This window comes from Myxine glutinosa, chromosome 2 (assembly GCF_964187855.1).
Source record: "Myxine glutinosa chromosome 2, kmMyxGlut1.1, whole genome shotgun sequence".
Lineage (NCBI taxonomy): Eukaryota > Metazoa > Chordata > Myxini > Myxiniformes > Myxinidae > Myxine > Myxine glutinosa.
In genome coordinates this window covers 123,005,880-123,029,075 of record NC_136262.1, presented here as the reverse complement: position 1 = coordinate 123,029,075, position 23,196 = coordinate 123,005,880, and the positions used below count along the sequence as shown (strand labels likewise).

General features: G+C 48.1%; 1 protein-coding gene across 1 annotated transcript in view; it reads right to left on the bottom strand.

The window, feature by feature from the left end:
- LOC137421314 (nipped-B-like protein A) overlaps window positions 1-23,196 on the bottom strand; it is a 622,227-nt gene that overhangs the window by 322,018 nt on the left and 277,013 nt on the right. Inside the window, exons 23-26 of the mRNA XM_078772631.1 lie at window positions 15,374-15,466; window positions 12,994-13,241; window positions 3,063-3,162; window positions 2,788-2,886 (exon numbers count right to left, since the gene is read on the bottom strand). Coding sequence (XP_078628757.1) covers window positions 2,788-2,886; window positions 3,063-3,162; window positions 12,994-13,241; window positions 15,374-15,466 — 540 coding nt within the window. The remainder of the gene's footprint in view (window positions 1-2,787; window positions 2,887-3,062; window positions 3,163-12,993; window positions 13,242-15,373; window positions 15,467-23,196) is intronic.

Sequence of the window (23,196 nt, the reverse complement as noted above, 5' to 3'; positions counted from 1 at the left end):
CGCAGTTGTTCGTGAGCTACTGAAGCGTTCCGAGGCAGCAACTGCTGAGGTGGGTCAGAGATGGGTCCTGAATACATTTGATCTGGGTGTCTGCATGAAAGCCCTTCCCATCATCTGGCGCTGGCCAAATGAATTTGCTAGTCATGTAGTAACGATTGGACCCTTCCACACATCCATGAACTACATCGGGATGCTCACTGGACACAAGATGCGTGGTTCTGGATATGCAGAGATTCTCTTTGAGGCACAACTAGTAACAAGTGGATCTCTCAAAGGTGTTCTCAGTGGAAAGGCCTACGCAAAGTCCCTCTTTTGCCTCAAAACAGTGTGTGAGGCAATGGAGAGGCTGTTGATGGAGAGATTCACTGAGGAGGAGAACATCATGATCTCTGACCCTGCTGTGCTTCTCAGAATGACCCAGTCTTGCAACCGAGAGCACCTCGATGAAGCCCTCAAAGACCCCTCAACTCTACTCCTCATCAAAAATTTGCATAAAATTTGCATAATTTTGCATAAAATTTGCAGCAGTAATTTGCATAAAAATGGTATGTGGGACATTTTTTCAGCTTGGGGCCATAGCTAGTCATTTTCTACACATTTTTTCCAATCTAGAAACACTGATTAGAAGTATATCTCCGGGGGGTGCAGGGGGACCTAGTCTTCCTACTAGACTATTGTGTGTGATTTTTAATACAACACTTGTTCGTTTATAATCATTGGTGTGGTTTCACTATTGATTACTGACACAGAATAACATATTTTTCTGCCGTGGCTCCTCTCGGGGTTCGGAGGTTTACCGAGACCAGGAGGTCGGGGAGGAACACGTAACAAAAGCCAACAAACCAGGACTTCTGTCTCCTTCCCCCCTTTCATTAATTGTAAAAAATTTATACACAACTTTACAGAAAAATTAACAGGTTTAGATATGAATACCCTTGATACACCGTTCACATCTCTGAAGTCTCATCACTCACCCTTGTACACAACTACTGTTTATCACACATCCTGCTCTTTCCCCTGACTATGCTCTTGTTTGTTTGTCAATCTTGAAATAAATATGTGGTGTTTACCAGTTTATTTGTGAACACAAATCATTACCGTAAGAGTTCGCTCTGTTCATAGTCTTCAGCATGTAGGCAATAAGGCTTGTGACATACATGGTGAACACAAGAACAAGCGCCCATGTATTTCAGTCCCGTGAACGGCACGTATACCATGAGGTTGAACAGTTATTGCATTTGCCAAAGTGCAGGGGTGGATACTCTACTGGAACAGGTTGTCTGGTTGTCTGAACACTAGCTTCAACTCATTGTCCTTCATGCACCATCCGCTGTCCGTAGCAAGTGGTAGTTTTGGAGAAGGGACACTTGCTGTTCGCCAGACCATTGTTTGGTAGTGTGCTCTCATGATGTGTTGCTGTGGGGAATCATGTGTAGGTGGAAGCATTGACAGTTCCTTCACCCCTTTCTGAAATAGACTGCTCCTTGCCTCGTTTACATCCCTTACTTTAGAATTGGGTAAGTGCAGGCACCATACGAAGGCTTCAGCTTCAGCTGCTGTGTCTGCAGGAAGATCGCCAATTCCAAGATTGTTCAGGACTTGGGGATTGGAATGAAATGTTTTCCATGCTCACTTCTTTCCAACGCCAAACATGCTGCAGACTCTATCCCAGCCTGTCACTGCATGGAAAGCAGGGAGGTTTCCGCGGATCGGCACAGGTAGGTCAATCTCATGTACCTTGACAAAATGGCTCTGCTTCCCTGTTCCAGATTGAAACCAAACTTCCTTGCTGAGCTGGCTGACAAAGTGTATAAGTAGCAACAAGACATCTGTGTCTCTGCAAACGACAACCAGCCTCTCAAATCCCCCTCCCGACAAGCATCATTCCCATGAAAAATTAATCTTGTATCTGCTTCTTCATCAGTTCATTGCAAGGAGGTAACATCCCATCCAGACGATGCTTGAACATGTTCCTTGTCTGGAAATTCTTCTCCTACCACTACTTCATAGCCATTAGCAGAGTCTGCCTTCACCAACACCTGTTCTGATAAGAACTCAGCAAAGTTTGCTTTGTTTCCACCCAAGGACATGAAGTTTTCTCCAATTTGAAACGACTGGGACATCGCGGGTATTGACAATGCGGCGAATGGCTTTGCCATCCAGGTCCTGTTCTCTTTTTCCTGGTGGAAGATTTGATGGACTGCTGTCTGTACCTGTGAAACACATCATCTACTTATCGACTGCAAGGTCCTAACTGAAAACGAAAGCAGAAAACGTATTGGCAAGGTCTCAAAATGTCTTGCAACCTAGCGGTATTCCAATAGCCTGGACCAGTGCTTGACCTCAATTAAAGTGTAGGACATTGTGACGTCGGTATGCATGTTCAATAAATGGTTGGGGACACGTTTAAGTAACAAAGTGACCGTCAGTCGGCCATCTTTGATCGCATCGTGAAACAAAATGATGTGCAAATGTAAACCGTCATGTATTGTCTTCATGCCAAGTATGAACAAAATCGGTCAATACATCTCCGAGGTGTGGTTGCAGACGCATGGAAGGATGGACGAGACCTAATCCATAAGCCCCCGTTTCAATGTCCAATGGGGGCTAATAATACAATGAGTTGAAAGGAAGTAAGACAAGTACATAGACATAAAAAATGTGAAGGCACAAGGAAAAAAACGTGAAGAAGAATAATCTCAGGACCAATGATGGTAAAGAGGATAATGGCTGGATGAGGAGACCTGTGACTAGGCAGAACATACAGAAAAAATATTTTGAACTTACCCTTGCAAGTATGCTTGGATCCACCGAGACAACCTCCGATAGACATTTCATTGCTTTCGTCCGAACTGCAATTGAACTCTCTCCCAGTACACGCAGAATCTAAAATGAAAACAGACAAACATTATGGAGTCCATTTTTAGAGAGCATAATAAAAGCTCATTACCTCACTTATGATGAATACAAAAAAAGGAAAGAGGAAACAAAGAATTTGGAAATTCAAGTGTGTTAGAATGGTCAGAAAAGGAAATCAGGAAAGCTAGAGGAAGGATTCATACCTGAGTTAAATAGATGTCAAATGACTGGGCAAAGGGTCGCATAGAAGCCAGGAATTTCACAATAGTCGCTGCATCGTCGTACTGGACAACATGTCCACGTCTGAAACGAAAAACAATGCCAAAGCATTTCAATCAAATATTTAAGGCATAGAAACAACAACAGGCATTTTAGGGCCATTTTCCATGCAAGAGCGGGGGTTAGCCTTGCGGTCCCCATGACAATGTTCTCCATTTTGCCCTATTTTCTGCATCTCCCCTTGTTAACCCCCTTGCCCGCATTTCTTCTTCGACCATCTACAGCCAAGTATTTCTCGGTCTTCCCCGTCCTCTACTTCCTTCTACATTCACTTCCATCACTCTTTTCAACCAGTCACTTTCATCCTTCCTCAACACATGACCAAACCATCTCAACCTGTTTCTCTTCACAGCATCCATCACAGGCTCTATTCCCATCATCTTTTGCAATTCATCATTTGTCTTCCTCTCTCTCAACGATACTCCACACATCCACCGAACCATTCGCATTTCCACCCTTTCCAGCCTTCGTTGCTGCTCTACGTTCATTACCCATGTCTCACTCCCATAAATCATAACACTTCTCACACATGCAGCATACACCTTTCCCTTCAGCTTCGATGACACTCCCCTCCTCATCAGCACGCCACTCAGTTCCCGAAACTTATTCCATGCACATCTCACTCGAGCAACCGTTGTATCACTCATCAAAGAGATCAGTATCAAATCGGTTGATCGGTATCGGTATCGGTATCAATAAGAGATCGGTATCTGCGGTATCAAAGAGAAACATGCAAATAAGGGGAAAGGGGTATGGAGGGCATCAGGTGTAGAAGAGATGAAGGTTTGGAATGGGGCAAAGCATGAGGTGCCAATAGTTATCACTCATCACTCTTGAATGAATAGAGAGAGGTGCATTTGACTGTAGATACGGGTATATGGTATACTCTGGTGTATACAGTCACGTGAAAAAGTAAGTACACCCCATGTAAAGTTTTGACTTTTTCAACATATTTCAACATACAGCTATTTGATCTTCATTTCAACAATATTGATAGATAAGGGTGATATAATACAACAACTATCATGAAACATTTACATTTTGTAGTCCATTGTATAATTTAAATAAACAAATGCAAATTTCACATGTGGAAAAAGTAAGTACACCCCTACATTTATCAATACTTCAAATACCTAAAATTAGAATCAGGTGCACCAGCTCAGGTGCAAATTATTAGAACATCGTTCGAGAGGATCTTTGAGGAACCTGTCTTATTTAAACCTCAGACATTTAGTTTGGTTTGCTCTTTGTTGTTGAAGAGTGTGGCGTCACCATGCCTAGATCAAAAGAGCTCTCTGAGGCCTTCAGAAAGAAGGTTATAGATGCCTACGAGTCTGGGAAGGGATTTAAAAAGATCTCCAAACAATTTGAAATCAATCATTCGACTGTCCGGAAGATCATCTACAAGTGGAGAAGATTCTAAACAACTGCCAACTTGTTCAGGCCAGGCCGCCCCAGCAAGTTCAGCCTGAGAGCAGACCACAAGATGCTGAAAGAAGTCTCTAAGAACCCCAGAATGTCATCACGGGACCTTCAGGTAGCTCCTGCCACTGTTGATGTCAAAGTGCACGAGTCTACCATTAGAAAGAGGCTGCACAAATTTGATCTACATGGGAGGTGTGCCAGGAGGAAACATTTGCTGTCCAGAAAGAACATCAGGGCAAGACTAAAGTTTACCAATGGACACCTCGGCAAAGACCAGCACTTCTGGAACAATGTGCTCTCGACAGATGAGTCAAAGGTAGAGCTATTTGGCCACAGTACCAGAAGACATGTTTGGTGAAAACCAAAGACAGCATTTGACCGCAAGAACCTGACACCAACTGTAAAGCATGGTGGTGGAAATATTATGGTTTGGGGCAGCTTTGCTGCATCAGGGCCTGGGCAGCTCACCATCATAGAATCCACTATGAATTCTTCATTGTACCAGAGGGTGCTTGAGGATAATGTGAGGCCATCTGTCGGAGAGTTGAAGCTCAACCGAAGGTGGACCTTGCAACATGACAATGACCCGAAACATACCACTAAATCCACCAAGGAATGGCTGAAAAGAAAGATATGGAGGGTTCTGGAATGGCTATGCCAAAGCCCAGATGTAAATCCCATCGAGATGTTGTGGGGGGATTTGAAACGAGCTGTGCATGCAAGAAACCCCTCAAACATCGCACAGCTGAAATAATTCTGCATGGAGGCGTGGGCAAAAATTTCTCCCAGTCGATGTCAGAGACTGGCAGACAGTTATAAGAAACGCCTAATTGAGGTTGTTTCTGCCAAAGCGGGCAATACCACCTATTAGAGCCAAGGGTGTACTTACTTTTTCCACAGAAGGAAATGGCATCTCTGTTAATTTTTTGTTGAATAAATTATTGCAAAGTCAATTTTTCATTGTTTTTTGTTCAATTAGATCACCTTTATCTAACAATACTGTTTAAATGAAGATCAAATAGCTGTATGTTGAAATATGTTGAAAAAGTCAAAACTTTACACGGGGTGTACTTACTTTTTCACGTGGCTGTATATATACACAAAGAATTAAGTTAAGCATCCCCCCCGTTTTTTTACAACCTCGCACATTACAAGTTTGTTGTCGTCAAAACAGTGTAATATACCCATGATATTGCTATATTTTCTGGAGAAGTGATATTATGGTCACATAAAAACATAACAATCATGCCGTTTTCAATATTTTATTCTGAATAATTTAAGGTGAAATTTTTTGGGAATTTTAGGCATATTTTCACCTCAATTTAAGTATGGAGCTATAGGTCCATCACGGACAGTGTGGATGACGTTTATGTTTTCTAACGTACAGTCATTGTTCTGAGAAGACCTCTAGCGATCTTTGCGTCAATAACGTGTGTAGGACCCACGTGATCGGATCACTGACTCAACCAATCACTTTTTTTCACTTTGATCACTCAATTTCATCAATGGATAATTGCTAATGTCATACCAATCATTATTTGATCTCACATACCTTAGAATATATGCCAATGTATACATATACACAAAGAATATATATTAGGGGGTGCTTACCTTAATTCGTTGTGTAGGGGTGCTTAACTTAATTCTTTGTGTATATATTGTTGCGGTTTTGAGTCTGTCAAGTGAGTCTAATAAAGGTTAAAATTCGCCCCCCATAGTTAGTCACACAAGCAACATGTAGCCTCGCAATAGTATAGTTATGTCCTAGTATTTGTGAGCTTAGTCCTTTTCCTTTGTTAGTTCTGCATTGAGTAGAGCCAAGAGAATAGGCCCTACTGTCACCGACAATCCTATGTCCATAGCCTCAATCCCATTTGCGTTAACGTGGGTCCATTTTGGGCGAGTAACACGAGGCAGGCTCGGTAGGTCAGGAGGACCGAGGCGGAGCGGCAGAAGCGATGACGGTAAGCACGAGCCACCAATCAGAGCTCAGAGGTGGTAACGGCGGCGTTGCGTCACAGGGCATGGCGAGAAGGACCGAGAGTGTTCCAGAAGGTTCGGGGGCGTAGCTATAAGACCCGCTGTGCAAAGCCCTCGACAGGACTGAAGCGAATGACTGCAGCAAAGAGTGAGGACTCGCGTTGTACAGGACTTGTAAGTGGAGAGCATGAAAGGACTGAAGCGAAGGACTAGCACGGGAACACCGATGAGTAAAGGACTTGCTGCGAGAGGGAAGGACTTGATGAGCGGTGAAAGTTCATGAACTTGAGGACTCGCGAGAGAGGATCGTTATAAAGAACTTGCACGAGAACGCGCATGCTAACCAGCTCGGAGTGTATGGAAAGAGGAGTTGGCCGCGTGTGAGAACTGTACATATACGCGGGCGCAGCCAGACGCGCTTGAACCGAATACAGCGCATTTGAGACACGCGAGTGAGAATGGCTGAGTAACCGCCAGCCGCGCTAAAGTCCGCCCTTTGCCGTTCCGCCCCAACATCTGCTTTGTTCGGGAGACGCGCCACGAGTCCTTGCCTTCGCCTGCCACCATCTTCGCGGGACGTGCCGGGGCCGTGGAGAGCCGGACGGAGGCCGTCTCTGGACGACCACGTGGACGCGTTGGGGAACATCTACCCATCTGCAATTCCCTGTGTGAGTGTGAGACGGGCCCATTGTCCAAGGGATAAGTGACGACTGTTTAAGGCTACTCTGTGTCTCTGCGTCCCTGAACATTGTATATACGTGTGGGAAATAATTAAACCCTTTGTTCTTCCTTTCTTCCTGATTCAATCGTTTCTGTGGTTTCCTCATTTGACGAAGCGTGGCACGAGCACAACCGCTCTAATCGGGTTCCAACCTCTAAGTAACTGCGCGGACCACATGAACGCAATCCGCTCGGCGTACACAAACCACACGTGGTTCATGCGAGGCTTGTTTCTATCGCTCCCAGGGCAGCGTGGGGAATTAGGTACGAGCGAGAAGTGGTCCCGAAACCCTACTCCGCGTGTGTCCGAGAGGGACGTCTCAAGTCTCAGTTCCGCCAAGCCCAGAATGACAAGGGGATTAATCCCCCCTTGATAAGGGGATTAAGGGCGGCGTAGAGAACCGTAACAATATATATATATATATACAGACTTGGCATTTAATATGGAATATTTTTTTTGTGGGGGTGAACTTACTTTTCAAGATGACTTAGAACCAAAAGTTCATTGGAATTATGTTGAAATTATTCTAGATTTTGTTAATGTGACCTTTAAAAGAAACAAAAACCACATTTGACATTTCGAAGCAAATAAATTGATCCTTGAAAGTGATGTAAACTGATATCGAACTCAATTCACGGACAGTACTGTGTTAAACTTCTGTGCGTTTTCCAGAAGTATCTCTTTATTTTGCACATTAGCCAAAAAATTTTTTAAACAAAAACAAAAGTTAAATTACGACTGGGATTACGGACAGTAAAATTACAGTTCAGTACTTCGTTTAACCCCCACGAGCATTCAGGAGAGCACGTACACGTTGAGAGCACGAACATGCTGTTCACGAGATTTGCCACGGTTTGGACAGGAATCGCTTGCCATGCAGTTACAATAGCCTGCTGCAATTCACGCACAGAGGCAGGCTGCTGGTCCAAGTTGTCGATTTGACGCGTTAATTCTGCCCACAAGTTCTCTATCTGATTCATATCCGGGGACATGGCAGGCCACTCCATATGCTCTACACCACGGTCAGCAAGAAAGTGTTGGATCATGCGAGCACGATGAGGCTGTGCATTGTCATCTTGGAAGACAAAGTTTCCTCGAAAGGCCGCACGAACAAATGGAAGCAATGTTTCTTCCAGAATGGCCCTGTGCTTGAACTGGTTCAGGTTTCCATTCAGAACAACCAGGTCAGTTTTGCCCCCTGCATGAAAAGCAGCCCAAACGGTCACCCCACCACCTCCAGCTTGGACTATTGGCACTATGCAATCTTTGTTGTAGGCTTCATGCACTTGTCTGTGCACTCTGACGCGGCCATATTGACGATAGACCAGATATCTAGACTTGTCACTGAAAATCACGTGATTCCAGTGTCCTGGCTGCCATTGACGGTGCTCTCTGGCCCACTGCAATCGGCGCTGGCGGTGTTGTCTGGTCAAACGTGGCTTTCTCAGGGGACGCCTGGCACGATAGCCTGCTTGAACCAGTCGTTGGTTGACTGGCCTTCTGGATACAGGCACATTTGTCAGTTGCTGCCACTCAGCCCTAAGCCGATTAGCTGACTTGGTACGGCCATTGCGGACTAACCAGTGCAGCTGGCGATCATCCCTCCTTGTGGTTCTGCGGGGACGTCCTGACCTCGGTATTGGAGTAGGGACACCCCTCTGAGCATTTCGTTTCAGGATCTTTGACAACTGAGCTTGAGTGATGCCATACTGCCGAGCAATAGCACACTGTTTCATGCCGGAATTTCGTAAAGCCACCACTAAATGACAAACAGCATTGTCGAGTTGACGGACCATCTCCAGCGGAAGCGGCAATAACTTTTGTAGACGTGCAGCAGTTGTTTTCCACTAATACAGAACGCAACAACCCTTGTATACCCGATTGTGAAGCCAATCGTCAAATGTACCTGTCCGTACATTTTGTCACGCCACCTGTGATATAATCCTGTTATTGACTTCTTGCTGCGACAGACAATCAGTGACATGGTTCTTTTAACAAATAAATCACCGAAGCGTAAAATAAACTCACCAGATTGATATACCGAGTTAAGAAAGTAAACCCAAGTCAAGAAAAAAAAAAATTCCATATTAAATGCCAAGTCTGTACATATATATATATATATATATATATATATATATATATATATATATATGAGGGGTCATCAGGATCGTTTGGGTCTTCGGAGTCCTCGGGATATTTTGGATCCTTGGGGTCTTTTGAGTCCTCTTGGTCTTTGGGGTCATACAATCATGAAAATTTTTTGTCAATCCGACCAACATTTGCCGAGAAAATGAATTTTAAAGGGAATAAACCCGAAAAATCACAGCGAAATAATAATAATAATAACGAGAACTGCGACTTCATAAAAGATGGCAGTGCTGACTGGTTTAGGATGACTGGCTTCCCACTTTGATGCAACCCCGCTTTGATGCAACCACGCTTTGATACAACCCCGCTTTGATACAACCCCGCTTTGATACAACCCCGTTTTCATGCAACCTCGCTTTGATGTAACCACGCTTTGATACAACCCCGCTTTGATACAACACCGCTTTGATACAACCACGCTTTGATACAACCCCGCTTTGATACAACCTCGCTTTGCTACAACCTCGCTTTGATACAACCTCGCTTTGCTCCGCTCCCACCTTTTGTTCATATGTGTTCTGTACCGTCCTCCAAACAGTAATGACTCCATTTACATTTCACTGTCGGACAACATGGACCAACTTCTATCAACTCATCCAAACTCTCTCTTCCTCATATGTGGCGACTTCAACTGTCATCATGCCAGCTGGCTGGGTGTGGGTACCTCTCTCATTAGCCATGGCACCTCAGCAAAGGACTTCTGCGACTCATTGGGACTCACACAATCTGTCAATTTCCCGACCGCATCTCAGTCAATGGAGTATCTTCTCTTCTACTTGGTTATGACAAACTTCCCTGCAAATGTCTGCTGCTCTTCTTCTGCTCCAATTGGTTCTTCTGATCATTTGCTTGTTAAAGTGCACATCTCTAAGGCCATTCTCAGAGATCCTCCTCCGCGCCGACGAGTCTGGCATTTCACTCAGGCTGACTGGCACGGTTTGCAAGCAGCCATCAATCATCTGGACTGGTCTCCCATCTCTACTGCTTCTGACATCAATTCTTCTTGGGAATTCTTCCAAAGCAAACTGCTCTCTCTCATGCACAGATTTATCCCATCTCGTCTTCAGTTGTCATACCCTTCCTCCCATCCAGGGAAGACTGAATCTTGTGGTGAGGCAGTTGCCCTGAAACAACTTGCCTTTGCCTCTTGGAAGGCAAATCCAACTGAAGGCAATCTCAGTTCCTTCCACCAAGCTCGGAACAAGTGTCTACCCTCAGGAGTGCCAGGAATCACTATCTCTCCACACTCAAGATTGAACTCTCAAACCTGTCTCCTTCCTCCAAATCCTGGTGGTGTCTGGTCAAATCTGTTTCTGGTGTTTGTTCCCCCTCCATCCACTCCCTTACCTCAAATGGCTACACAGTTGACAGCGCACGTGACAAAGCCGAATGCCTCAACTCTGTGTTTGCCTCAAAATATTGTGTGCCAAACCCATCTCTCTCTGCACCGACCTTTCCCAGTCGAACCCAACTGCTCCTGGACTCGGTGTCCTTCTGTCCTGACAAGCTGGAGAAGTTTTGGTCAAACCTCGACTCTGATTCTGCAACTGAACCAGACGTCATCAGCCCACGGGTCCTAAAATCCTGCTCTGCCGCTCTATCTCACCCTCTCTATGTTCTTTTCACCCTCTCTTTTGCTCAAGGTTATCTGCCAACATCTTGGAAATCAGTAAACATTACCACTTCACCACTTCACACAAAAAGGTGCAAAAACAGATCCTTGCAATGACAGACCAATCAGCCTGCTCCCAATTATCAGCAAAGTCATGGAATCCATCATTGCTTCGGATATCAAATCCTTCCTCTTCTCCAATGGCTTGATCTTTGATCATCAATTTGGATTCAGACCAGGTCATTCTACTTTGGACATGTTGCTTCTGCTGTCTCAACAATGGATGGAAGTCCTCAATGCCAAACAGGAAATCAGAGCTGTCTCCCTTGACATATCACGTGCCTTTGATGCGGTCTGGCACCCAGCTCTGCTCACCAAACTCTCCTCCTATGGTATCCATGGAAATCTCTACGCATGGGTTGCGGACTTCCTCTCTGGTCGTAATCAACGTGTGGCCCTGAATGGATTTCTCTCATCTCCCCTTCCTGTTCTGGCTGGAGTTCCCCAAGGTAGTGGGCCCTTTGCTTTTTCTGGTCTTCATCAATGATCTCTCCGACTCTCTGGAAAATCCTCTATCTCTTTGCTGATGACCACTCTCTGCCGCTCCATTCCTCATCCCTCAGATCGGCAGTCTGCAGCCTCCTCACTCTCTGCAGACCTGGACAAAATCACAGACTGGTCAAACAAGTGGAACATGTCTTTCAATCCTGACAAATCTCACACTCTTACGATGTCTCTCTGAAAAGACCGACTGGAAAACCCTCCCATCTACTTTCTCAACAATCCTCTCCAAGAAGTTCTGTCGCTCAAGCTTTTGGGTTTCACTATCTGCCATGATCTTTCTTGGGAAAACCACATTTCCAAGCTGGCCTCCAAAGACAGTCGCCGACTGGGCATCCTCTGTCGTGCGGAGTCCTTCCTTGGCACACCTGAGCTCCTCACCACATACAAGGCTTTCATCCGCAGCTCAATGGAATACTGTTCCCCCCTCTGGGCCGGTGCTCCTGCCTCACACCTAGCCCGGCTTCACGCTGTTGAAACTAAAGCTTTCAGAATCATTGGAATCTCCTGCGATGAAGCTAACTCCGAGGGCCTTTCACTCACTCACCGCAGGCATGTTGGTGGTCTTTCTGTCTTCTACCGACACCTCTCCGGCCTTGCTCCCGCAGCTCTCTCTGTGCTCTGTCCCCCTAATATTCCTGCAGGTCACACAAGATCTGCCAGCAACCCTCTTATGGTTAAACTGCCAAAATCTAGGCTCTCTGCTCACCTTCACTCTTTCATTCCCCTTTTCTCCCGCCTCTGGAACAAACTCCCCCACTCCCTTCAATCCCGCTCCTCCCTCCAGGTCTTTAAAACAGCTGTTCACCACCATCTCTTATCTTCCCCCATCCAAAACCTTGATCTTTTCTACCCCCGCTAATTCACCCATGATACACTTTTTTGGGGGGTTCCAGCTTCTTTCCTGGAAGTCCTTGCAGTGTTCATGTGTTTTGTACCTCTCCCACCTCCCCCCGGGCCCTCCCCCTCCCACATTTCTCTCGATGTCCCTGCTCTCAAATGTTGTGTTTGTGTCCTTCCCCCTCTCTCCCCATCTTGTCTGCCGCTCCCCTTGTTTTGTGTTTTGTGTGTCGGTTTGACTTTTTTGTGTGATTAATGTTAGCTCTTTCACGAGCCTCGATCTTGTATGCAAAAAAGAAAAAAAAAAAGAAAAAAATGTGAGTGCCAGGGGTGACCCTATGTTTGCATACGAGATACGATTCTGAAATGTCAATGGCATTTTAGACACAGATTATCCTCGGTTTCCATAATTATTTCCAATATTGCATGTAGGCACATCCTTCCAGGGTAATGGAAAATAGAGAAGCACATGGTGGAGCATGAGATAATGCTATAGCTGCTTTGAACAAAACGAACACCAAAAATGAAAAGGGACAGCAAAGATAGGCCCGAGTATCAAATAACTTACCTCAAAGACATGTAAGGAGCTGGGGAAGCGCGAGCCAGTGAGAGGAGAAATTGTTTCCTCTTCTCAGCAGTTTCCAACGCAACGACTCCACTTCTCAGTTCTTCAGCATGACTCCTCTCACTTGCTCCAGCTGCTGAGCTGTCAACTCCAGCTCCCCCTGCGGCTCTTCCAACACCAGATTTTGTAGCTTTTTCTGCTTCCACAGTGGAATCTCTATACCACTGAGCGATGTAAAACTTTCTTGCAAACTAAAGTAAATGAAAGAAAAGAGGCAATGAATATAAGAGATTGTTTAGATGGTGTTTGATCTGAAAGTTTAAATAAGTTGCATTATGAAAGAAATATTGAGTGAAAGGAACAAGGAAGGGTGGAGTGGAGGATTAAAAGAAGGAGATGAAAGCCAGTGCAAAAGAAAATGTGTGAACTAGTCTTCCAGATAAAGAAAACATTTTGTTGTTCTCCTCCTCTTCCCTTTATAAGGTGTGAGGTCCGATGGCACCAAGCTCCTATCCTGCCTTCACCACAATACTCCTCCACTCCCCTCTGTCCAAAGCCAACTCTCTCCACCCTCCAATGATGATGTTTTGGAGGGTGGAGAGAGGGGGGAGGAGGAAGGGGCTGAGGTGGGGGAGAGGGGAGGAGGGGGGAGGGAGGCAGGAGAGGAAGGGGAGGAAGGGGGTTGATCACCTTTTTGTTAAATATATGCTGGTGAATGTGGTGTTCATCCCGTTTCTGCGTTAAGTGTGATGCCGAACAGGCAGAAGAAGAAGCCCTACGACCAACTTCGTTCACTTCCAGAATTGTTTGATTTGTGTTCAAATGTCTGGTGATTGTTTTGTATTTCTTTATGCGAATGTGTACTTGTATATAACTGTCATTAATAAAAAGGCTTAGGTACTATCGAGTGATTATTTATTTATTTTTACTCCAAAAAAACGAACTTTTTTCTTTCAAAAAATTTATTTATTTTTTTGCCTAAAACACTCCCAGGCACTCACTGATGAACCTCTGAAAGTTTGACGAAGATCCGTTCAGCCATCTCTGAGAAAAATGGCGACACACAGACAGACAGACATCTCTCTTATATAGTAGATAAGTGAGTTTGCATATTATTTTTATTTCAGCATCATATAAGTATGTGAACGTCAGTGACACAAGCCAAGCTCGGAAGTCAGCTAGTCTCAGAAATATCGATGAGCTCAATTTTTTATCCCATCATGTCTGCACTCGCTCCACCCATTCCCAGTCCCTCCCAGGTCACACGTGTTATTTCGAGGAATCCACACCCGGTTACCCTACCCAATTGCAAGCTGGACACAAACCTCAATTGCTGCATTCCACCTTTCGCCGATCCGTGGAAATAACCTCCCATATCTGTGTCTCGTGCTCTTCTCTCCAGTCTTTCGGGATTGCTGTCCAGCTCCACCTCTTGGTTTCTAATATACCCACGCCCTATCAATAATATTATCCTCTTGCCGACGCACAAACGCCATTTTTCTGTGCCACTCCTGATCTCATCATCGCAATATATTTGTTCAGTTTCCATCCGACCATGACTCTCTACCCCTCAATCAAGCTAAGTTGTTGAGCTCCTCCAAGAGCTTTGACTTCTGCATTTTTTTGAAGTCCTCAAAATGCAAACGTTTTGTTGATGGGACGCATGAGAAAAGGTTAATACCAAGTGAAAAAGAAGTGAAGAGACCGAGGTAGTGTTGTTCACAGTATGGTGTAAAAGTGGGTCAGACCGTTGTCGTTTCTTTCCTTGTTCACCCAGGAATGGCATGCTCTGGGTTTTAATACAGCATCCTTTAAACGATCTTTGTTTCTCAGTTGTTTATAAGCAAAATGAACATGTAGTTCTGCCATGCACATCGCCATGCCCCCTTTCTCTGCAACCCCTCAAAGTCGTATACAATTCTCGAACCCACTCCTCATTTCCCTCCATAAAACCGGTGTCCAATCAACCTCACTCCTTCATCCACTTCTCTCCTGCGTATCAAACACATTTAACCTTGTGAGCAGTCCTCTGGTCTTCCTGTTGGTGCATTATGTTTAAAGCTATTTGCCATCTTATATCAAACCATGTGTCCATCAAATGATCTTTGCTGCTTTCTTCAGCACTGTGTGGAAATGAATGGCTTTCTCTGTTCCCTGCTTCCCAGCTCCAGTGCCATAAGTAATCTGTTACTCTGGTCTTTTCCACAGAAAAAGAGGTAGAATAGAAAGATATAGAATCATGAGAAAGAAGTAAGGAGAGGAGGAAAATAAAGAGTGGAAAAAAAATGGGAAACAAAACAAAGGCAAGAGAGGAGGAATAAGGATAACAGTAAAGAAAAGGAAAGGAGACAAATGAAGTGAGGGTGGCAACATAAAAACTTACAGAAAGAGCTGCATCTCCAGATTCGCTGTCCTCAAGGAAATCTAGCAAAGCTTTCTGCAGCTGCATCACATCATCGGTCTCTTTCACGATGGGCTACGAAGAAAAATGGGTGAATGGTGTGGAATTACAGAAGCACATTGGGATAACTTATTTCCTTGTGCGATTAATCCTTTGTCAGGTAAACATGAGTCCACTCTGTGAGGATAAAACATTCTAAATGTGCTGAGTCAGAAAGCTTGCTGCTGGGGATGTCAATGCATATGGTTCTTTATGTTTCGAACTTTATTAATATCTTTTAAACAAGGTTAATGCTTTGAGCCAGTAATGTGGATAAACAAATGTCAATTAGCCTCATTAATACAAGATACAGCAAAAGGTTTGGTCATTTCATTAGTAAATCAAAACCTGTCAAATAAAACACAAGTTTTAACAAACAACATGAAAAGCCTCATCTCATGTATTGTCTTTGTGCCAAGTTTGACAAAAAATAGTCCAAGCATGTCGAGAAATGGTTGGGGACACTTTTAAGTAACAAAATGGTCGCCAGACAAAAATCTTGGATCTGATCTCAAAAAAAGATGACAAGCATATGTAAACCATCATTCAATATCTGTGTGCCAAGCTTCAAGATCGGTAAACACATGTCCGACAAATGGATGAGGATGTGTTCAATATCAAGTTGTTTTTTTTACAACTATAATGGCCGCCAGTCAACCATCTTTGATCATATCAAGAAACAAAATGGTGTGCATATGTATTCCATCATGTGTTTGCTTTTAGCCAAGTATCATAAAAATTGGTCCATACATGTCCGAGATATGGTTGCAGATGCACGTTGGGTCTTCGGTGTCTTTTAGGTATTCGGGGTCTTTTCGGTGTTTGGGGTTTTTTGGGGTCTTCAAGGGTCTTTCGGGTTTTCTTTGTATGGGTGTACATATATATGTACATGTAACCAATCAACCAATCAGAAACCAGTAACCAATCAGAATATAATTTCAGTTCTCCAACCCAATGAGCGCACGCTGTGACGTCACCGCCACGTATGTTCTGATTGGTTACTCCCGACCGCATCCAGGGGACTCCATATAATGAGGAGATACCAGAGGTAACGCACCGTGTCGCAGGCGGTGCTTATCGCTCCCATTAAGGTACAGCGATAGCTGGATGGGATACCTTAATGGCGGTACACCACTGATAGTATGGAGTCGCATAATGACTGGTTCATAACTGAAAGGTTCTCAGATTCACAAGTGTATGCAGGACTCACTGCGTTGCCCTGATGAAGCCCCAATAAGAGCGAAACCAGCTCGGTAACTGTGAGTTTTGCCTGCACTTGTGATAGTATCTGAACTAAGATCTAAATTACGCACTGTCAGATGGCTCTTCCTGTGCTTGATAGGCAAGGCGTACGTACGTGGCGGTGACGTCACAGCGATCGCCTATTAGGTTGGAGAACTGAAAGTATATTCTGATATATATATATATATATATATATATATATATATATATATATATATATATATATACAGTCACGTGAAAAAGTAAGTACACCCCATGTAAAGTTTTGACTTTTTCAACATATTTCAACATGCAGCTATTTGATCTTCATTTCAACAATATTGATAGATAAAGGTGATATAATACAACAAATATCATGAAACATTTACATTATGTAGTTTTGCATGTGGAAAAAGTAAGTACACCCTTTTTTTTTTTTTTTTTTTTTTTTTCTTTTTTTTTTTTTTTTTTTGTATACAAGATCGAGGCTCGTGAAAGAGCTAACATTAATCACACAAAAAGACAAACCGACACACAAAACACAAAAAACAAGGGGAGCGGTAGACAAGATGGGGAGAGAGGGGGAAGGACACAAAAGAGAGGGGGAAGGACACAAACACAACATTTGAGAGCAGGGACATCGGGAGGACTTGGGGGGAGGTGGGAGAGGATTAAAACATATGAACACTGCAAGGACTCTGGGGTGAATTACCGGGGGTAGAAAAGATCAAGGTTTTCGATGGGGGAAGATAAGAGATGGTGGTGAACAGCTGTTTTAAAGACCTGGAGGGAGGAGTGGGATTGAAGGGAGTGGGGGAGTTTGTTCCAGAGGCGGGAGAAAAGGGGAATGAAAGAGTGAAGGTGAGCAGAGAGCCTAGACTTTGGCAGTTTAACCAGAAGAGGGTTGCAGGCAGATCTTGTGCGACCTGAAGGAATATTGGGGGGACAGAGCACAGAGAGAGCTGGGGGAGCAAGGCCGGAGAGGAGTCGGTAGAAGACAGAAAGACCACCAACCTGCCTGCGGTGAGTGAGTGAAAGGCCCTCGGCGTTGACTACATCGCAGGAGGTTATTCTTGTGTGACCTTAATACAATATTTGTTTGTTGGTAACAATTGGTGTGGTTTCACCATTGATCTTTGACACAGAATAACACATCTTTCTGCCGTGACTCGTCTCGGGGCTCGGAGGTACAAACTTTGCTCTAATAGGTGGTATTCTGCCCTTTGGCAGAAACAACCTCAAGTAGGCGTTTCTTATAACTGTCTACCAGTCTCTGACATCGACTGGGAGAAATTTTTGCCCACTCCTCCATGCAGAATTCTTTCAGCTGTGCGATGTTTGAGGGGTTTCTTGCATGCACAGCTCGTTTCAAATCCCCCCACAACATCTCGATGGGATTTAAATCCGGGCTTTGACTTGGCCATTCCAGAACCCTCCATATCTTTCTTTTCAGCCATTCCTTGGTGGATTTACTGGTATGTTTAGGGTCATTGTCATGTTGCGAGGGTCCACCTTCGGTTGAGCTTCAACTTTCCGACAGATGGCCTCACATTATCCTCAAGCACCCTCTGGTACAATGAAGAATTCATAGTGGATTCCATGATGGTGAGCTGCCCAGGCCCTGATGCAGCAAATCTGCCCCAAACCATAATATTTCCACCACCATGCTTTACAGTAGGTATCAGGTTCTTGTGGTCAAATGCTGTCTTTGGTTTTCGCCAAACATGTCTTCTGTTACTGTGGCCAAATAGCTCTACCTTTGACTCATCTGTCCAGAGCACATTGTTCCAGAAGTGCTGGTCTTTGCCTCGGTGTTCATTGGCAAACTTTAGTCTTGCCCTGATGCTCTTTCAGAACAGCAAATGTTTCCTCCTGGCACACCTCCCATGCAGATCAAATTTGTGCAGCCTCTTTCAAATGGTAGACTCGTGCACTTTGACATCAACAGTGGCAAGAGCTATCTGTAGGTCCGGTGATGACATTCTGGGGTTCTTAGAGACTTCTTTCAGCATCTTGCGGTCTGCTCTCGGGCTGAACTTGCTGGGGCGGCCTCGCCTGAACAAGTTGGCAGTTGTTTCAAATCTTCTCCACTTGTAGATGATCTTCTGGACAGTCGAATGTTTGATTTTAAATTGTTTGGAGATCTTTTTAAATCCCTTCATAGACACGTAGGCATCTATTACCTTCTTTCTGAAGGCCTCAGAGAGCTCTTTTGATATAGGCATGATGACGCCGCACACCTCAACAACAAAGAGCAAACCAAACTAAATGTCTGAGGTTTAAATAAGACAGGTTCCTCCAAGATCCTCTCTAACAATGTTCCAATCATTTGCACCTGAGCTGGTGCACCTGATTCTAATTTTAGGTATTTGAAGTGGTGATAAATGTAGGGGTGTACTTACTTTTTCCACATGCAAAATTTGCATTTATGTTCATTTAAATTATACAATGGACGACAAAATGTAAATGTTTCATGATATTTGTCATATTATATCACCTGAAATATACAGTATATACAGTCACGTGAAAAAGTAAGTACACCCCATGTTAAGTTTTGACATTTTTCAACATATTTCAACATACAGCCATTTGATCTTCATTTCAACAATATTGACAGATAAAGGTGATATTGTGGCGGACACGAAAGCCCACTGGCGTGGTGACATCATTCCGCGCACCAAGTGGGCGGCGGCCATGCCCGAGGGGTAGGCGTGGCCTCAGGATATACACTGGGCGCGCAGCCCCGGAGCGCGCCAGTGCTACAGTGACCTCTTGTCAATAAAGACACTTTTGTTTAACCGCGTTGTCCGCTTCCTCCTTGGTAGCAAGTCGCGCGCGTAGCACCGTGCTTCATTGGTGACTCCGACGTTTTGGTCAGCCGTCACTGACCACCCGAACCCGCCACAGCCATGGCAACCAACGCGGTAGCGATAAAGCTCCCCGAGTTCTGGGAAGCTCAGGCGGAGATCTGGTTCCTGCAGGCCAAAGCCCAGTTCAGGCTTCGACGCATCACGGCGGACGAGACACGCTACTGCCACGTGGTCGCCTCCCTCGGGGCCGGCGCGGCCGCCCGCGTCGTGTCGGTCCTGAGGAACCCACCGGCCCACGACAGGTACGGGGCGATCAAGCGTCTCCTCCTCGCCACGTTCGGCCTCACCGTGGACGCACGGGCCGATCGCCTCTTGGACCTCCCCGAGCTCGGTGACACGCGACCGTCGGTCCGAATGGACCATATGCTGTCGCTCATGGGCGACGAAACCCCGAACGCTCTATTCCGGGCGTTATTTCGACGCCAGCTGCCGGCAAGAGTCCGCCTCGCGTTGGCCGGTTCCGCGACAACGGAACCCCATGCGTTCGCGGCCGAGGCCGACAAGTACTACGCGGCTTTGGACACGCGGGCGGGTTTCGGTGCGGCCGTAGCGGCTCCCGAGCCCGAACCTCCTGCGGGTGCCCACCCCTGCTCCGAGGGGCGCCTCGTGGCGGCCGCCCCGCCCCGCCCACCACCACCGCAGAAACCGCGGCCTCCGGCTTCGCCGCAAACCTGGTGCCATTTCCATGCTAGGTTTGGCCACGAGGCTCGGCAATGTCGCCCGCCGTGCTCATTCGGCAGGTCGGGAAATTCCCGGGCCGGCCCTCGGTAGTGGCACTGAGCGCCGGCCGATTAAACAGCCTCCTATACATAACGGACACCTTATCCGGGCGCCGTTACCTGTGCAACACGGGAGCGCAGGTGAGTGTCGTTCCCGCCGGTACGTCCGACAAGCAGTCTGCAGGCCGGGGCCCCGCGCTGCTTGCTGCCAACGGTACGCCCATTCGCACGTACGGAAAACGCTGCCTTTCTCTGCGGTTCGGAGGGCAGGTTTTCCGATGGTCGTTAGTCACTGCCGACGTGCCTATGGCACTGCTCGGCGCGGACTTCCTCTGTGCCAATGGCCTGTTGGTCGACGTCAAGCACAGAAGGCTTGTCCAGGCTGAGACGTTCAGCTCGCTCGCGTGCGCGCTGCCCGCCTCGTTGAGCAGCTCATTGAGCGGCTCATCGAGCGGCTTGCTGAGCAGCACGGTTCCGGCCAGGTTCATCTGCACGCTTCCGGCAGCGGACGAATTCACCCGCCTCCTCGCCCGTTTCCCGGCCCTCACGAGGCCCACCTTCTCGGCGGGGACCGTCAAGCACGGGGTGGAACATCACATCCACACCGCCGGGCCACCGGTCTACGCCCGGGCACGCCGCCTCGAGCCGACGAAGCTCGCGGTAGCTAAAGCGGAGTTTGCTACGCTGGAGCGGCTGGGCATCGTGCGGCGCTCCGAGAGCGCCTGGGCGTCGCCGCTCCACATCGTGCCCAAGCCCGGCGGGGGATGGCGACCGTGCGGGGACTACCGCCGTCTCAACGACGCCACCACCCCCGACCGCTACCCCGTCCCCCATATTTAGGACTTTTCCGCCCGCTTGGCGAATATGTCCTTCTTCTCGAAGGTGGACCTCATACGCGGTTACCACCAGGTACCCGTCAGGCTGGAGGACATCCCGAAGACGGCTGTCATCACGCCGTTCGGTCTTTTCGAATTTCTTCGGATGCCCTTCGGTTTGAAGAATGCGGCTCAGGCGTTCCAGCGCCTCATGGACAGCGTCTTGCGCGACTTGGATTTTGTGTACGTATACCTGGACGACATCCTCGTCGCAAGTGCGTCCCGCGAAGAGCACCTACACCATCTCCGCACGCTCTTCGAATGTCTGGGCCAGCACGGCCTGATCGTAAACCCCGCCAAGTGTCGGTTCGGTGTCGCCGAAATCGACTTTTTGGGGCACCGCGTCACCAGGCAAGGGGCCGTCCCCCTACCGGCCAAGGTGGAGGCGGTGAAAGGGTTCCGCACCCCCGCACGATCAGGGGGCTCCAGGAGTTCCTGGGCATGGTAAACCTTTACCACCGTTTCCTGCCCCGCATCGCCCAGCTCCTGCGCCCCTTGCACGAGGCCCTCCGGGGGAAGCCGGGCAAAGGTGACGTCACCTGGACCGAACAGATGGACGCGGCGTTTGTGGGCACGAAGCTCGCCTTGGCTAAAGCCACCATGCTCAGGCACCCGGCGCCCGATGCACCGATCGCCCTCACCACCGACGCCTCGGACTACGCGGTGGGCGCGGTGCACGAGCAATGGGTGCGTGGAGCTTGGCAGCTGCTGGCGTTCTTCAGCCGGCAGCTTCGCCCACCCGAACGCCGGTACAGTACCTTCGACCGTGAGTTGCTCGGGCTCCACCTGGCGGTCAGGCACTTCCGCCATCTGCTCGAGGGCCGTGCGTTCACGGCCTTCGTCGACCACAAGCCACTGGTGTTCGCGATGGGCAAGGTCGCCGAGCCGTGGTCGGCCCGGCAGCAGCGTCACCTCTCGGCCGTGTCCGAATACACGACGGACATCCGGCACGTCGCAGGGAAGGACAACCCGGTGGCGGATTGCCTTTCCCGGTCCGTTGCCCACGCGGTCCACCTCGGCATCGACTATGCCTGGATGGCGGCGGACCAAGCCGCCGACCCCGACGTCCAGGCCTTGCGGACCGCCGTTACGGGCCTCCGCGTCACTGAGGTGCCGTTCAACGGCGTGGGCACGGCCCTCTGGTGCGACGTCTCCCTCGGGCGGCCTCGCCCCATCGTGCCCGCGGGCTGGCAGTGCCGGATTTTCGACTCCATTCATGGCCTGTCCCACCTGGGCACGAGGGCCTCCCAAAGGTTGATCGCCGACAAGTTTGTCTGGCATGGCCTCCGGAAGGCCGTCCGCGGCTGCGCCAGGACGTGCCTCGCGTGCCAGCGCGCGAAGGTGCACCGACACACCCAGGCCCCATTGGCCCCGTTTGCGGTGCCGGAACGTCGGTTTGACCACGTTCACATGGACCTGGTGGGACCTCTGCCCCCCTCGCGGGGTTTCACCCACGTCCTGACCATGATGGACCGCACCACCCGGTGGCCGGAGGCCGTGCCTTTGGCGTCAACGACGGCGGCGGACGTCGCGCAGGCGTTCATCGCCACCTGGGTCGCCCGGTTCGGCGCCCCCTCGGACATCTCGTCCGATCGCGGCCCCCAGTTCACCTCGGAGTTCTGGGGGGCGGTCGCGCGGGGGCTCGGGGTCCAGCTGCACCGCACCACGGCCTACCACCCCCAGGCTAACGGCCTGTGCGAGCGGTTCCACCGCTCGTTGAAGGCCGCGCTCCGGGCCACCCTCCGCGACGGCGGCCTGGTCGACAGGCTCCACTGGGTCCTGCTGGGCCTCCGGACGGCGCCCAAGGAGGACCTGCGCGCATCCGCGGCGGCGTTGGTCTTTGGACAACCGCTGCGGGTGCCGGGCGAGTTCCTCCCCGACCCCACGGCACCTTGGTCCGCGGCGCAGGAGCGCTCCGCGCTGCAGGAGACCGCCCAGAGGTTCGCCCCGGTGCCGACGGCGCACCACCCACGCACGTCGCCCCGGAGCTTCGCACCGCGGAGTATGTCTTCGTCTGGCACGACACCCACCGGACACCACTGCGGCCCCCGTACGACGGGCCTTTCCGCGTGATGGAGACC